This window comes from Acanthopagrus latus, chromosome 13 (assembly GCF_904848185.1).
Source record: "Acanthopagrus latus isolate v.2019 chromosome 13, fAcaLat1.1, whole genome shotgun sequence".
In the NCBI taxonomy this organism is placed as follows: Eukaryota; Metazoa; Chordata; class Actinopteri; order Spariformes; family Sparidae; genus Acanthopagrus; species Acanthopagrus latus.
In genome coordinates this window covers 4746594-4761716 of record NC_051051.1, presented here as the reverse complement: position 1 = coordinate 4761716, position 15123 = coordinate 4746594, and the positions used below count along the sequence as shown (strand labels likewise).

The following is a 15123-nucleotide window of genomic DNA, read 5'->3' as shown; positions in this document are numbered from 1 at the left end:
ATTGGACATGATGTGACATAATGATAATCATTACAAATGATGGCCTTCAGTACAGAGATAAGGATGTGTTTAGTCTAACTTGGCTTAAAGACTGGAAGCAGAGGGAAACTGCAGCTGTGAAAGTCAAGATTGTATATTTTGCCGCTGTTTGGAGTGCCGCTGCTGACTTTGTCGTGTATACTGTATATTTATAATTACAAGGTGGGAATGTGAACACTTGACAGGTAGGAAAAGCTTGCCCAGTTTCTTTTTTCAATCCTGATGCTGCCAAAGTGTTTGCCGGTTTGAGTACATGTATTTGTACGTGTTTGACTTGCAACCCTAACCCTTAAACCAAAACTCCAATTTGAATCGAGTGCATTATCTGCCGAGAGGAGCAGCTTAAAAAGCAGCATCTTTACTGGAAGTTTATGGATAAGTTAATCATTCAAATAAATGTGATTTAAACTTTTGCAACATAGCATTCAAGTAGTAAGTTTGTCTTTGTTTGAACATGATTATCGACGGAAGAATGTATGGGGGCGTACGCGCTTCTCTCTCAGGTATCCAACCTTTCTGCTCGCTGCTGCAGTCGAAACATCTTGAAACTTAAAACTGCTCACATGAAAAAAAGGCACGGCTTATCTGAGTACGCTTCCTCACACCCAGAAAAAAAAAGAAAAAGAAGGAGCATCAGGGCAAGGTGAGGTCGGCTGGTTCAGCCTGCCCCGCTGGGACCTGTGGAGCCACCACCTGTCACCTGTCTCAGCAGGGGCCTCCACTTATTTCAAAAAACACTGACTAACTTTCTAGAAGTAATCATAACTCACTTTAGTGAAAGAACCTAACAAAAAAAATATTTGTATATATACTAATTTAAATATATATTAGTTGTCGAGACTACTCCTTTATTAAATCCTACCCCTCAAAGAAGGAAGGCAAACGTACAAATAACCTGCAGCACCATGATTAAAGAAGAAACTAATATGAGGGATCCACTGATTATCAACCTGGATCTGATATTCAGCCTGTTTCAGAATTGATTTTGTTTAAGTCAATTGCCAGTTAGATGCAATGTGTTCATCAGTTGAATGTTGCCGCTGTTAAAGGTAGGTGTGATTGTTCAGAAAGTACCTAGTAACTACAGTTATCAAATAAACGTAGTGGAGTAAAACATTTACAATGAGAACGTGTGAAAATATAGGTCAGCTCCAAACAAAGGTTATCAGTCGTCTTGATTGCAAATCAACAAATCATAGACTTTAAAGGAAATGAGGGGGTAAAAAGAAGACAACACACCAAAGGGGCACTTGCTTACAATCATACAAATATATGTTATTTTATTGAATAATATTCCAGAATAAGACATCTCCTTTCAATCCATGTAGGAGTTATTGTAGAAATGTACACAGGTCTGATGACACACATGGAGAGAGGGTGAATCGAGGGCTTGTGTCTCTGGATACTGAGAGGGAGAGAGTCGTCCCTTCATGAGCCGAACAACGGTGATGTATGCATGCTTTTGCAAAAAACAAAAAAAAAAAGGAAAAATTCCCACGTCAGTCGAGACGAGTAGCAGTTATTATTGCAGACCACTGGTTTTCCTGCGTAGTCCTGCTAATCCTGATTGTAGTCCGTTGACTTCCGTCTCCTCTCTTTTGCATGCAGGCTGGTAGTTTCTCGTTGCATATTGCTGGTCTTTCCCTGTTTGCTGCTTCCTGAAGTGGTAAAAAAAAAAAAGCCGGTAAACCCCGCCGCCACTTTGGTTTGGCTCTTATTGTTTTTTGAGTCCAAATCCCTGCTAACAACTCGGGAAGGTGACTTTGAGGATTCAGGTCTTCTTCTCCGTGGCTCATCAGTGCCAAGGCCTTTTTTTTAATTTTTTTTTTTTTAATTTATGGCTTTTTTCTTTTTTGTTGTCAGTGTTTTTTTTTTTTCGGAAGACAAGAAGATTGGAGTTAGGAGAGTGAGAGAGAGAGAGAGAGAGAGAGAGAGAGAGAGAGAGAGAGAGAGAGAGAGAGAGAGGGGTTGTGGAAACTTTCTGGAAGACTTGCGTGACCGTAACTCTGAGACCAGCGAGGTTGTTGCTGTGTGTGACACGACACATGTTGTCCTGCTGTTTTTTTTTCACTTGAATTCACTGCATCCTTCACAAACACACAACTCAGTCGCACACTGGGATTCAGTTTGTGTTCACTCTTGGGGGGGGGGGGCACGTCAGTGTGGATACAGCAGTGCAGACCGAAAAAGACAAAAAAACCCACATCGAATAAAGGAGGAACATTTGGAGAGCAACATCGATTCTTCCCTCCGCACGAGGAGTTTGCATTAAAAAAGGAAAACATGACGAGAAAGAAACAACTGAAAGACAATAACCAAAAATCATCAACACTGACTATTTAAGTACATATCTGAAGGAACAAAATCGACCTGACACAGCACATCAGATACACTATTTGTAGTATTGACAGTAACGTACATGTAAACAAGCGGTATTCTGAACATGTCGGCAGTCCACACAGGTGACATTTCACATCCTTCACATTTTTTGCATTCCTCAAAGAGGCCGTTCAACCTGAACAGAGAAGAAACGACGCTGCAGCAGCAAAAAAAAAAAAAAAAATACTCTATAAACTACAAAATAAATGGCTTCCGGGTTGTGACGCTTCATATTGGTATTTGGAATAATCAAACACAGAGTTGCAGGCGAGACTCAACCTTCCTGAAGCGTCATCCTTTTCAATGTTTAGTACATGAGAGAAGTTAAAGTGTGGGCGTAACATCTCAGCACAGCAAATCAGCTTTGGACTGATGATTCAAATTTCTGCACAACAACTGGACAGCGTTTTGTTTTTGTTTTTTTCCCTCATTCAGCAACGTTACCTTTTAGCGACCACATGCTTCCATTAGAGGGAGCCAGTTATACACAGATTTCCCCCCACAAATAGACAAACTGCACGCCGCACAGTTCAGCAGCACGCATGTCGGTCGATCGGCGCAGCACGCTGCAGCCGGCCGACATGCAACACGTCGGCACAGCAGCGCTCGGAGCAAATGTACCGACACGGGCCTGCAAAGAAGAGCTGCGAGTGATGTTATATCACTGGGGCGAGGTGTGAGTTTGGACAGCGATGAGCTTTTTGTTTGATCTGATACCAAGTTGGATGACTTTCTTGATTTTTGGGTTATTCACAAAAGGACCACAGCATCGCTTCTAGTTTCTTCACTCCATCTGTGATCTTTGGGTTCTGGACGAAACAGGAGACATTTGAGGAAGTCATGGTGGGCTAGACAAAACAACAAATTGAATAATCGAGAAAATAATCCACAGATCAGTCCCAAACAATACTAAAACAAAACCTTGGTACAGATTTACAGGCAGATCTTAAAATCAAAAGGTGCAGAGTCATGAGTGGTCTCATGTTGCACACATTGATTCAGGCTAACAGATGTTGCACTCAGTATTAATGTGATTAAAATTCCTCATCGGCTCTTAATAATACACCTCGAATCAATCAAATGTTGATATGTTGTTTTTTTTCCAAGAGCTTTTCTTGGTTGGAAGCATTAAACCTCTGCTGCCCTTCTCAAACACTGGGGATGTTTCAGCGGCACTTTAATATCATTATTGCCTGTTATTCCCCCGCGACTCTGATAAAAGTCGAGGGATTCCCTGTTTGCTGTATTTTCAAAGCTTTGAAATGTTTTGAGCTCTGCCCAGCGGTTGTTAAGGTGCTTCCAATTCTCCAGTGACTTTTTTTTTTTTTTTGCAGGCCGAGTTTAGGGATGTGGTTTATGTTCTGTACCTGCTCTCGCCTTTAGCAAAGGATAGTGTGGCTGCTGATGCTCACGCTATTTGAAACAAGAGGGAAGGAAAAAAATAAATAAAACGACTTCCTCCAGATAGGTTACAGGTAGAAAATCAAACAGCAGCCCTCTGAGTTCATTATGAACAAATGGATTTGGCCGTCTCTGGCGAGACCTTGGGGGGAGTTTCTCTGCGCCCGTCGCAGGGTTGGATGTTCTCGCCGTTTGTGTTTTATTGAGTCTATCGATCAGTGTTTCAATCTCATGCCCCTTTTTCCTTTTTCTCCTTGCCTCTCTGTCTCTTGTCTTACCTCACTCTTAATCAGAGATGCTCACACACACACACACACACACACACACACACACACACACATACACAGAAAGGCAAACACTCTGTAAGTACACACCTACACAGGCAATATAGTGTTGAAAAGAAAGTTAATAGGCTGTAGATACTGAGGGGCTGGTGGTGCAGGAGATGTGTGTAGGAGAGGGATTACCACTTTAAATCTCTCATGCGTGGGCCCACAAACTGTATCGGTGTTTTCCTTCCCCATGTTCCCACCTCGCTGTTCACGTCGCACTATAAATGTAACATCAACGGACAAAAACAGACAAATCTACAATGACAACGATCCTCTTAATACCTCTACCACTCTATGGTTAGCTATCTTTTCCTTTCTGTTTTTTAATCAACCTTTTTTCGTCCACAACTTTTTTTTTTACATTCAAGAACAGAACTAGTTACACGTACCAGCTGCACGACCAACCAGACTCCAACCTTCCGTCGCTTTCATTGCACTTACACGTCTCCGAGCCCGTCGACACCGCTGCGCTTTTTTCTTACATTCATCGTACAGATCTCTTTCCGGCTTACATTCGGCTTCGTTCTTCACTTTCACATTCAACATCAGACAACTTAACATTCGCTGGTCTCGTCTGTCTACTTACAGCATCACTGTCGGACAACTTGCTGTGGCGTTCTTCAGCATTTCAGTGTTAAGGACCGGGTGCTTTTTTTGAGAGAGAAATCTATGGAGGATGTGGGTCTCTACGATGTTTAACACTATAAAGTCACATTTAAGCTGAGGTGAGGGTTGATTCTGGAAGTTTTGTTACTTTTGTGTTTGCTTAAGTGAAACTTTAAAGTAGCTTTGCAAGAATTAGGCAACCTGATTAGTTGTTTTTGTATTTTTTTTTAAGCAGAATGCCCCCAAAATTGTTGGTTTCAGCATCAGGCATGTGTATCTGTGGAGTATCTAACGACTTTGGACTGACAATCGGACAAAACAAGACATCTGAAGGTGTCCGTTCGAGCTGTGGTAAACAATAATATTTGGCAGATTAATAGATAAGGAAAGTAAGAAAAAGTAAGAAAAAGAAATGCCATTATTTCTCGACTTGGCATGCAGGGGTTTCCCTGCTGTCAGTCACCGACTGTTTAGCACCTCCGAGTGCTTTTCCTGTAAAAAAAAGAACGGACTTCGGATCAACTTTTTGAAATGTGTACTGGCACCAACAACGCTCCCAGATGGAATGCACAAATATCGAGCGCTGTATTACAGCTAAAATAAGCCCACAGCGCTGTGTTTCTACCTGCTGCGCACACACTTTGATATACAGTAGAAGATGGCAGCTCACAGTTAGAAACCATACGAGGCTGCAAGAAAAATTCACCAGGGAGAAAAGTAAAAAATAGACATTTGTGTGCGAATAAAATCTGCTACAAGGACGAAATATCCCAATTTGAACTGAGTGATACTCCCCCTGGAAAAACCCAGAAAATTAAAGACTTAATGAAAAAAAAAAATGCAAAGCCCCTCCAAGTAATTTCCTCCATAGACCCCCCGTCATAAATAGCACACAGTTCCTTACGTGCCTCTTTGTCTTACGTTAATTATCATATCCACACGCCGCAGAAAACCCTGCCAAGAATTCTGCTTAGTTTGCTGCGGAAATTCCTTATCAACATTCCTCAAGAATACACCTGCTAATCCTTCACTCTTTTCTAAATAACCGCCTCCGCGCGCTGACCTCTTTACAATTCATCACCCTATTCCAGACTTGCTCTCACCACTCAATGCAGCACATTCACACACAGCCTCCGCTTCACATTCTGTTACCCTCCTGCACATTATGCTACCATTAAAATTAGACGCCATCCCGGCGCTTTGAACCCTCTCAGAGATTATCTGTGATTTTCTAGCGACCGTATAATGAGCATTTTTTATTTATTTTTTTTAATACAGTTTGCCTTCCGCCCTTCTCAGCGTTACTTTTCCTGGCACAGCGACGGGACGTTACCGCTGTCTGTTTTTGTTGGTGCTCATTCGCTTTGTGGTGACATTTTTCCACTCGGCGCGTTAGCGGAGCGGACAGCTCTCCGTGGCAGCGATCATCAACACGACCACAGCCGATACCCTGACGGCTCCCGATTAGACTCCCGGCCCAGCGGCGAGAATAAAAACGTTGGTGTTTTACATTTTGCAAACCGCTGATATGTTTGTACACGTCAAACCTACCAAATCGATAATTTTACAGAATGTCTCAAATGTATACGAGCTGACTTTCATGTCAGGAGTTGGAGATCCTGACGGTGAGGTGGTGGTGGAGTTACAGCTGTTGGAGTAGGACACCACTGTACTGTAGGCATAAAACTCACTCCATGTTTTCCTCTTTTTGTAGCTATATTGGACAGAACAGCTTAAGATTTTTGACAGACAAGACGGGAAGGAAAGGAGGAAAACATGCAGCAACAGCCTTCGGGTTGAAATCGATAAGAACTCAACCTTTCGCATATGGGGCGGACACTTTCCAGGTGAAATCACTGAACATTCTGCAGCCTTTTTAATGGCGACAAAACCGATGTGTTATTGCTAATATCGGATGTTTTTTGAATTAAACATCCTAAACATGATCTTTTCCTAACCCTAACCAAATTAGTTTTGTGCCTTAACCTAACCGGATCACAAGCACATCATTGTTACAAGACGAAGGTAGAAAAGTTTCTTCATATCAGTGGTTTGCAAAAACATACATTGCCGAAACGTATCTTGATGACTGGGATGCAAAGTCATTGCATAATTCTTCTAAAAAAGACATTATTTAATTCATCATAAACACACTCAGTGAATGTGGTCCCTTCTGTGGGTTCAGCCCAAAGATCCTGCTCCAGATGTTCCCCCACACATCACCTCTTCACAGACACAATGTCGCGTCTTGTCTGAAGGACACTGCAGAGGTTACCCACATTTTGCCCGTCTATCCTTTGTTGGGAGGGGGGGGACTCATTCACACAGCGCATCCATACCACGGAAGATGTCGGCACACAATCAAATCAAGACACTCGCTCAGACAACTACATTTTTCGAGGGCGACTCTTCCAAGGTGATTTGATAAAGCTAGCGAGTGGATAAGCTGCCAGACATCCTCAGAATAACAAGTGCTCCAGCTCAGAGGCTCCTCTGGCTTTGATGTTTGGCTTCAAAACGCGGCTTTATGCTGACAGCAGATGCCGAGTGAAGTACACACTACAGCTCCCCTTTTCCAGGTGACTGAGTTCAGATCCACCTCGGATTTAAAATTAAAAAATGAAAAAAAAGCATAAAAAAAAAATTGACCCACTTGTTCGTTCGTAGCCTTCTAACGAGCTAGTGCAATATAAGAAGCCTGGTCACCTGGTGGAGAGGAGAGGCTGGAGTGGATCCAGGGTGACGCTCGCTCTCTCAATCGTTCATGCACACTTTTTTTTTTTTTTTTTTAAATCTTCGCTGAGAATCGTTTTCTGGCTTGTTGATACAGATATTGCTCAGTGTATATCGCTCTATTTTATGGCTCGTCTTCCCAGGAAGAGTAGTTGTTTTCTTTTATTGCGTGACGCTTCACTCTAGATGTTCCCTCCTTCATCTGGAAATCTGAGATCTTCATTATCATCATCCCCAATTCTTATCACAGGATTGTTTATAAATATTCACAAGAACAAAACAAGAAAAAAAAAAAAAAACACGAGAAGTTTCAGTGGAGTAAACTCCCCTTTTAAATGCAGCTGTTATTTTGTCCACACACACCTTCCATCGCTCAGCTGACCTGCCCTGACCCAGGATTCCTGCTGATATCGTTTCCTCTCTGAGCTGTTTCATCTCGCTTTGAGCTTTAGTTGACCTCGGTGATTAGCTGAGCTGCTCGGCAGATGGTGGGTGGAAAGCTGGCTGAGCCACACTGTCACCAACTTTAGGGCTCAAGAGAGAGGGGGGACCACGGGGTTGAGGATTATGATGCCGAGTCAGTGCTGGAAATGCGTGAGTGGTGAATATACAGTACAATAGAGCCAGACGGTGGGTAGGCATGTGAGAAAAAGGACGGAAAAGACAGAATTGTCTGTTGGACAGAAAAGCTTGAGCATAACAGAGAAATGAAGGGAGTCAGAGACAAACAGTGGGGGCAGGGAGTCGGTAGCAGTTCTGGCTCAGGCCCTGGGTTTCTCTTTCTGTGGGGACAGGTGAGGGGGGGACTTCTCTCTCAGGGCGTCTTGGCTGCTGATGGACTGCCGACCCTTTTTATCCCTCAGCATCTTATAGTGCACTTTGGGAATGTGGCGGGCCAGTGAGGGGCCCGTTCCCCTCAGCCACCCTCAGTGCATAGTGGGCGGCTGTGTTCCCAGTGTCACTGCTGCCCTTTTCTGTCCCACCCTCAGTCTCCTGTGCTATGACGCATCGGCCTTGGGAGTTTCTTTCCGTCCGTTCTTCAGGGACGGCGAGTCCGACGTCTTCACCGTCTTCCGGGGAGGACTCACCGGTTCGCTGGCGAGCTCGTGTAGCGACGGCTCCTTATACATCGCAACTGTGTGACAGAGATAGAAGCTTAGTTAATAATTAAGGAGGTGACTTACTGTGTGTTATTGTGATTTTCTACTGCAACAGTGACACTTCCCTCTGGATTAATAAAGTAATCCATCTATCTGTCTGATTATTAGCTAAGATGAGCTGTTTTGAATTGTGCCAAAGTGACACAAAGGACACAAACCCTCTATAACTTTGGGCAGGAAGTGTGCAGCTCCTTTGGTCTTCTTCACCCGGTTGCCCTTCATGATCTGGCCGTCACGGTTGATACCGATATACCAGGAGCGGCCAGACTGGGTCTGGCGATAGAGCATGGAGGAGTACGTAACGTAGTAGTTCTCAAACACACTCTCCTTGAACTTACACTCCGGAGTGAAGTGCTCCTGGAAAGAAAGAAATGCATAAAGGGGGGGGAGGTGCGTTGTTAGCAAACAAAGCAGGAGAAGAAAAAAATAATGTGCAAGTGTCATGAGAAATAAACTGAGTCTTTGAACATGAGCTCCAGCACACGTCAGCAGCAAACACTTGAAGAGGAAATACACGGACACGAGCACTGACGTACATTAATTAGGTGACTGTCTCCTCAGGGAAAGGATGGAGAGCATTATATATCTGGACTTGTGTTTTCTTTGAAAGCGTGAACATCACGTTCCCTTGGGACCAACAAAGTAAAGCATGCATGCTATAGTCCTACATGGAAAAAATAGGATTAACATCTTTGCTAAACATAACACGTTCCCAACGGTAAAGAGCAAAGAAGATGAAAAGCAAAAAAAGCACTTACACCAAGACAAAAACACATTCAATCTAAAAACATACAGTGCGTACTGTATATATTGTATATATATTGTATGTTATTTATGACATCAAACTGCAGAGACTAGTCCAGAGGAATCCTAAGATTAGAAGACCAAGTTTCCATCACTCAAACATAATAGTATTTGGAATAGGGTTAGGAGATGGCATACAACAATATCCTTAGTGAAACATCAACATGAACAATGACATTGTTGAAGGGAGGCTGCAGAAAAGCCAAAATCATAGGAATCCAACATGCAACCCCTTCTGGGTTCTGCACTGCAAACTTATTTGAGTTGATTGAAACGACCTCAGTCGACTAGCTATTCTGTCGAAACTAGACTGAAAACAACAGCACAAATATCAATGGCACAACTGTACAGATGCACAGTAACCAGCAGAAAATAATACAGATCAACAAAGCATTTTTTTGGACTCTCAGTGATACAGGGTAATGTTTTATTAGATGGTAAGGCCCTAACGACTCTGAACTCACAGGTGTCCTTAACTGTAAGGACACTCCCACACAGTTTAAAAACCAGGAGCTCCCCTCCAGTTAGTTAGAACTGAAGAAGCCTCTTGGATGAGAGGTGAAACATCTTCAAGAAACTGAGACAAGTACACTTGCCTACGCTACAGCATCTAGACATTAGACGTAAGGCTGTAACTCAAACTTGCTCAACAAATGCTTGAATGATTAGTCTAATATCATAATAATAAGTTGTTGCCAATTTACTTGATGAATCAATTGATCGTGAATGTTTCAGTGCTTTATTTAGATATGCCAACGGATTATTTTGCTTCATTTAGTTACATATGAGTCACAACAAAGGATAGGAAAAAGTACAAAAACAAAAACACGGAGTAATTGATTAAGACTTGTGATTAATGGTTGTAAATAGGCATTGCTTTGTACAATTAGGGAGCACAACATATGACCACCATTCATTCATTCGCCCTTCACTCCCCCAAAGGAGAGTTAGCAGTACGTCTTTACTACAGGCTTCTCTCACGTACTGTCAGTTGTTTCCTGACTGGCTAAATCTGAATGGACATTTCAAAATGAAATTAGCTGAACTTGGATGAATTCCAAACCGTGTAGCCGGTCGTTGTAAATGATCGCGCTCCGGCAGCACTTCCCCTCCGTCTCTGTCCTCAACATAAGGACTACTGAACCCTGCATAATGTTGACTGCTGATATTAACCAATAGCGACAGATATACATCTCTTTTAGTCTCCATCAGGGTCTTGACAGGGTCCTTCCCCTGTCAGAGAGCAGAGCCAATCTGCTGGATTGATTAAGTGAGAGCAGCAGGGCAGAAATGGCTGAGTGGAGAATTTCTCTCAAGACTAGGGGACGACGGAAAGGGCCAGAGGATCACAACTTGGCATAGACGAGCTTTAATAAAGAGCCAAAAGTAGATTGAGAAGGTATAAGAGACCTCCAGTTTCACACTTATCACAGATCATCACCTTTCTCCTTCACAGTGAGTCGTCATCCTTTAGCTGAGAGGGCAATTCAGGACTTTGTGCCCTTTATCCGTCCACTCCCGTCCTGCTGCTCCACCACATTTTCTGTTTTATTATTTTTTTTTTTCCTGACATTTTGACTTCCCATCATAGAAAAAAAAAAACAAGCCCCTACCAACCCCCTTAACTCGACCAACTCGCCCACCACCATGACCACCGCGTCGCAGGGCTATTTTAAGATCCTCTGACAGGTTTGATATCTTCTGCTGCGCTAACACAAAGAGGATGGGATCGATAGATGATCTGCTTCATTCATTATTAATCAGGCCAGAGGAGCAAGAGGGGTGGGAAGTGCGGGAGACAGAAGGGGAAAGGCAGGGGAGGAGAGGATCGCTCGGAGAGGACAGAGGAGGTTGCTGGGTAATGAAGGAGATTATGATGAGAGAGAGAGAGAGAGAGAGAGAGACAGAAAAGGGAGAGGCCTGCTTTCTTTGCATCTCCCCCAGGACCGGAGCAGGAACCAGCACCAAGCAGCACCCCTCGATCCAACACTCACATCTTCCTCCGGCAACATACCCTTCAGCTCAACCTCTGAAATGACACCCCTGATAACCCCTCTCCCAAGTCATCCTATAATTACCCATCATAATCAGTCCCCTGAAATTAGCCTAATGATAGAACCCACATCTTCTGCTGCGTTTCATTCAAGAAGTCTCAAAAGGTCTGGAGGAGGAACGATGACCCAGAGAGAGCGCAGACAAGACCATGGAATAAATGTCCTGGAGAAGATTTCAAAGACAGGCCCCCGGAGTGATTTTTCATGATAACCTACCACGATGGCAGATACGTCTGTTTCCTAACTGACGCAAATATGTTGCTGTGATTCCCTGAAGCTGACCTTGAGGTAACCTCAGCCGAAACCACAGAGAGCTGAGGGGTGTGCTGACTTAAGGTATCAGTCAAACCACCAGATTTACCTGCGCAGATGACTAATCTTTGAGGGGGTTGTGCATTTTTTTTTAACCGTGTGGCTGCCTGGGTTAGAAATTAAATAACAAAAAAAACCTTCATCTTCAACTGTGACTTATTGAGAGACTTGGGTAGCTTCCCCTTCCATGTGTCTCAAGCCAAAAAAGAAATGAAACGAAAGCAGAGACGAAACGAAAGCAGACGAGGAGAAACGTAATACGTAGCGTCCGTGCTGAGAATCCCCAAGATGGGAAGAACCTCTTTATGATGCAGAGCAGCACCCCCACCCCTCCCACCCAAACCCGCCCACACACACCAGCCTCCTTCCTCATCTCTGATTACATCGATTCTACCTGCTTCAGTTAAAGCTTAACTCTCCATGCCACCATACACCAGGATTTGGACTTTCCAACCAAATAAAGATGGCGAAGTACTCGTAATACTCGCTCACAGGGGCAGAGTTCCCCCTCAAATCTACTGTCTTCTCCCCGTGTTTAATGAGGATACGACGGCTGGGAATGAGTGTTATGACGAAAAAAGATGAAGTGAGGCCGTGAATAATATTTAATCTCTTGTTTACTTTGGTTTCATCATGCGTGCACAGGCGTGAAATCAGAACCAAGCGCCCCTGAAAAAAAACATGCAGCTCCACTTCTTGGATTCGAAACACGTTCCAGCATAAGTGACGTGCAATTATTTGCAGTCCCCTGTTCAGACAGCAGGGGTCCCAGTGTCACACCGGGGCTCCCCCTTGCATCTATTGACTGTCCCATCAGGCTCCCAGTGTAATCTATGGGAAGCTGGGAAATCTGCCCAGCTGCAGTAATCCCGCCATATTTCCACACAGTGCCGCTGAGCCGACCCCACTCGCACGCACGCGCACCGTGTGCATGCGACGCAGGACGCCGCGGTCTGCAGGCCACGCCGCCGATGTTGTTGACGAGGGCCAGATGTAGATGCACCGCGACACGCCACGTTACGTAAGTCAATAGGGCATAGACGTGCTTATTAAGAGGGGGCTTTACGAGGAGGATGAGACTGGCAGTTAATACCGTCTAGCATGGCCCATCTCTAATGCTTTATGATAGCTCGGGGAGGCGTAGCGCTTGCACGACAAGAGCAGAGTGGATAGTAATGTGCAGGGACTGTGCCGCGTTGACTGACAGCTGGAAGGCCCTTGTCAATAAAATGAATCTGAGAAGAGTGGCGGCTGACATTCCCTGTTTGACCCTCAATGACAGAGGTGACACACACACATGCACGCACGCAGACACACTGCTTTTAATTTTCCAGGACACAGAAAGCAGTGGTTGATTGTGTATCATCATCGCCGTAGGACTATGTTCTAAAATATCCCGCAGGCAGTTTTTGGAAGGAGAGCAACGTCACAAGGTCCATCACCAGTCAATCAGAAAGGATAGGTTTTGCCTTCCCTAAGTGCTCATAATTGGTCGCCTGGCAAAGTGTCCGTCTTTCTCATTGCATTTCCGCACTTCATCTCGTCTCCTCCCGCCCGGGCCAATTATTCTCTCCGCTACTTTTTTTTTTTTTTTTTTTCTAAATGTCCACATTTTATCCTGTCCCGCGATAAAAGCGATGCTATCTCGCCGCCGGTGTTGTCCTGCATCTCAATGCGGATCCTTCCATGAGAAGAATGGAAAGGACACAGCTTTTCGTCAATAGGTCTCGCGCTCTGTCTCTTTTCTTTATCCCCCATCCTGTGTCCTTCTGTCTGTCTTTTCTCTATCACACACACAGACACACAAACACAAGTTTCCCAGGCCGACACAGATCACAAACAATAGTGATTTTTATTGTGTTGCTGTCCTTTGAGTGTTTTCTTAAATGCATCGCTCTGTGACTGTGTGAGACACGTCCACAGCGGCAGATTTAGAGGTTTGGGGACCAAAGACAGCCAGTAACCAAATTCTCACAATGTGACTTTTGGCTTAAAGTCATCCACTGTGAATGGCGCATTTCAGCGCAGGTAAAAATGGTGTTTTGTACTGGAGAGCAGTGCAGATGGATGGCATGCGTTGATATATATAAGGATTACAATTACATATTTTTATAAAATTTTCAGATGTTGTTTCAGCAACGATATCGCAAAATTTGCATCAGCAATAACCACATCACAGTATGTGTGAGGTCAAGCATTCAGTTATTTGACATTTCAGATATATATATATATATATATATTTTGTGTTTTAGCACTTGATAAACATGGTAAATAAAGGTGCCCCTCAGTCGTCTTTCTGCCATTCAGTGGTTGTAACCATGGTGACCTCCACCCACCGTGACATCACATGCGAAGCCTGTTCAATTTATCTGGTGAAAATGTCTGTTTTGTTTTTTTTTTTCATACTGCAATCAGCGATGGGCCTTTCAAGCAAAAATGCTATTTGATATTCACACGGTTTGGATGTTATTCAAAGGTCGTCGCCCCTACCTGGTGGTATCGCATTGTTTCCAGGTGCCGATAAAAACAATGAACAATATGTATTCTTACATAACAGTATATTTAAGTCGTAATACATGTTACAGAAAAAAACAGAATAGGATGTCCCGGTCACGTTTTCTCCGCCCTGATCCTGTCCGATTTCTAGATTAACGATGCATCACTAGACCTCGGTCCACTTCTGGTCTGCACTCTTCTGTAACACAGTGATCATCCGTCACAAACAACCTTCGGTCGAGCGCAGACACCAGCTGCAGAGAGCGTTTAAAGCAGACAACAGACGTGATTACGTTTGGCCTGATATCAAGTTACTGAATTAACATGTTTACAGAGTCGGCAACAGCTACAACGACCCGCCGCCGACCTCATTTGTCATTTTTAAGTGGTGAAAGCAACAAACGCACTGATTAAAAAATCGTGAATCCGCTGCTTGAACTTATTGTACTTGCCATGTGCCTGAAAGATTACTTTGTGAAGTAGTAAACAACCAGTCCACTGGATGTAATCCTGAATGAAACTGCTGAAATGAGACCGGATAGTAAAGTCAGCGTGGAGGGGTGGGACAGTAAACAAAAGGTTGCATGCTACTAAACTTTAAAAATATTGAACTCATCATTTTGCATAAATGATTATGATTATTGAAAACTTAGTTAACTGCAGACTAACTACATTCCTGCATTGTATAGTTCTTCATTGGTGAGTATAAAACATTTTGATCCCAGAGGTAGCTGCATGTAATCTGATAAACTCCGGTGGTTAAGTTGCATTGTGGGTAATGTGTGATCATTTGTTTTTAACCTGTCC

The 15123-nt window shown here is 43.7% G+C and overlaps 1 protein-coding gene across 1 annotated transcript in view; it reads right to left on the bottom strand.

Annotated features, from left to right (window-relative positions):
* Positions 1–7844: 7844 nt before the first annotated feature.
* fgf11b (fibroblast growth factor 11b) overlaps positions 7845–15123 on the bottom strand; it is a 32966-nt gene continuing 25687 nt past the window's right edge. Inside the window, exons 4-5 of the mRNA XM_037118453.1 lie at positions 8809–9007; positions 7845–8625 (exon numbers count right to left, since the gene is read on the bottom strand). Of these exons, the coding sequence (XP_036974348.1) occupies positions 8489–8625; positions 8809–9007 (336 nt within the window). The 3' untranslated portion in view covers positions 7845–8488. The remainder of the gene's footprint in view (positions 8626–8808; positions 9008–15123) is intronic.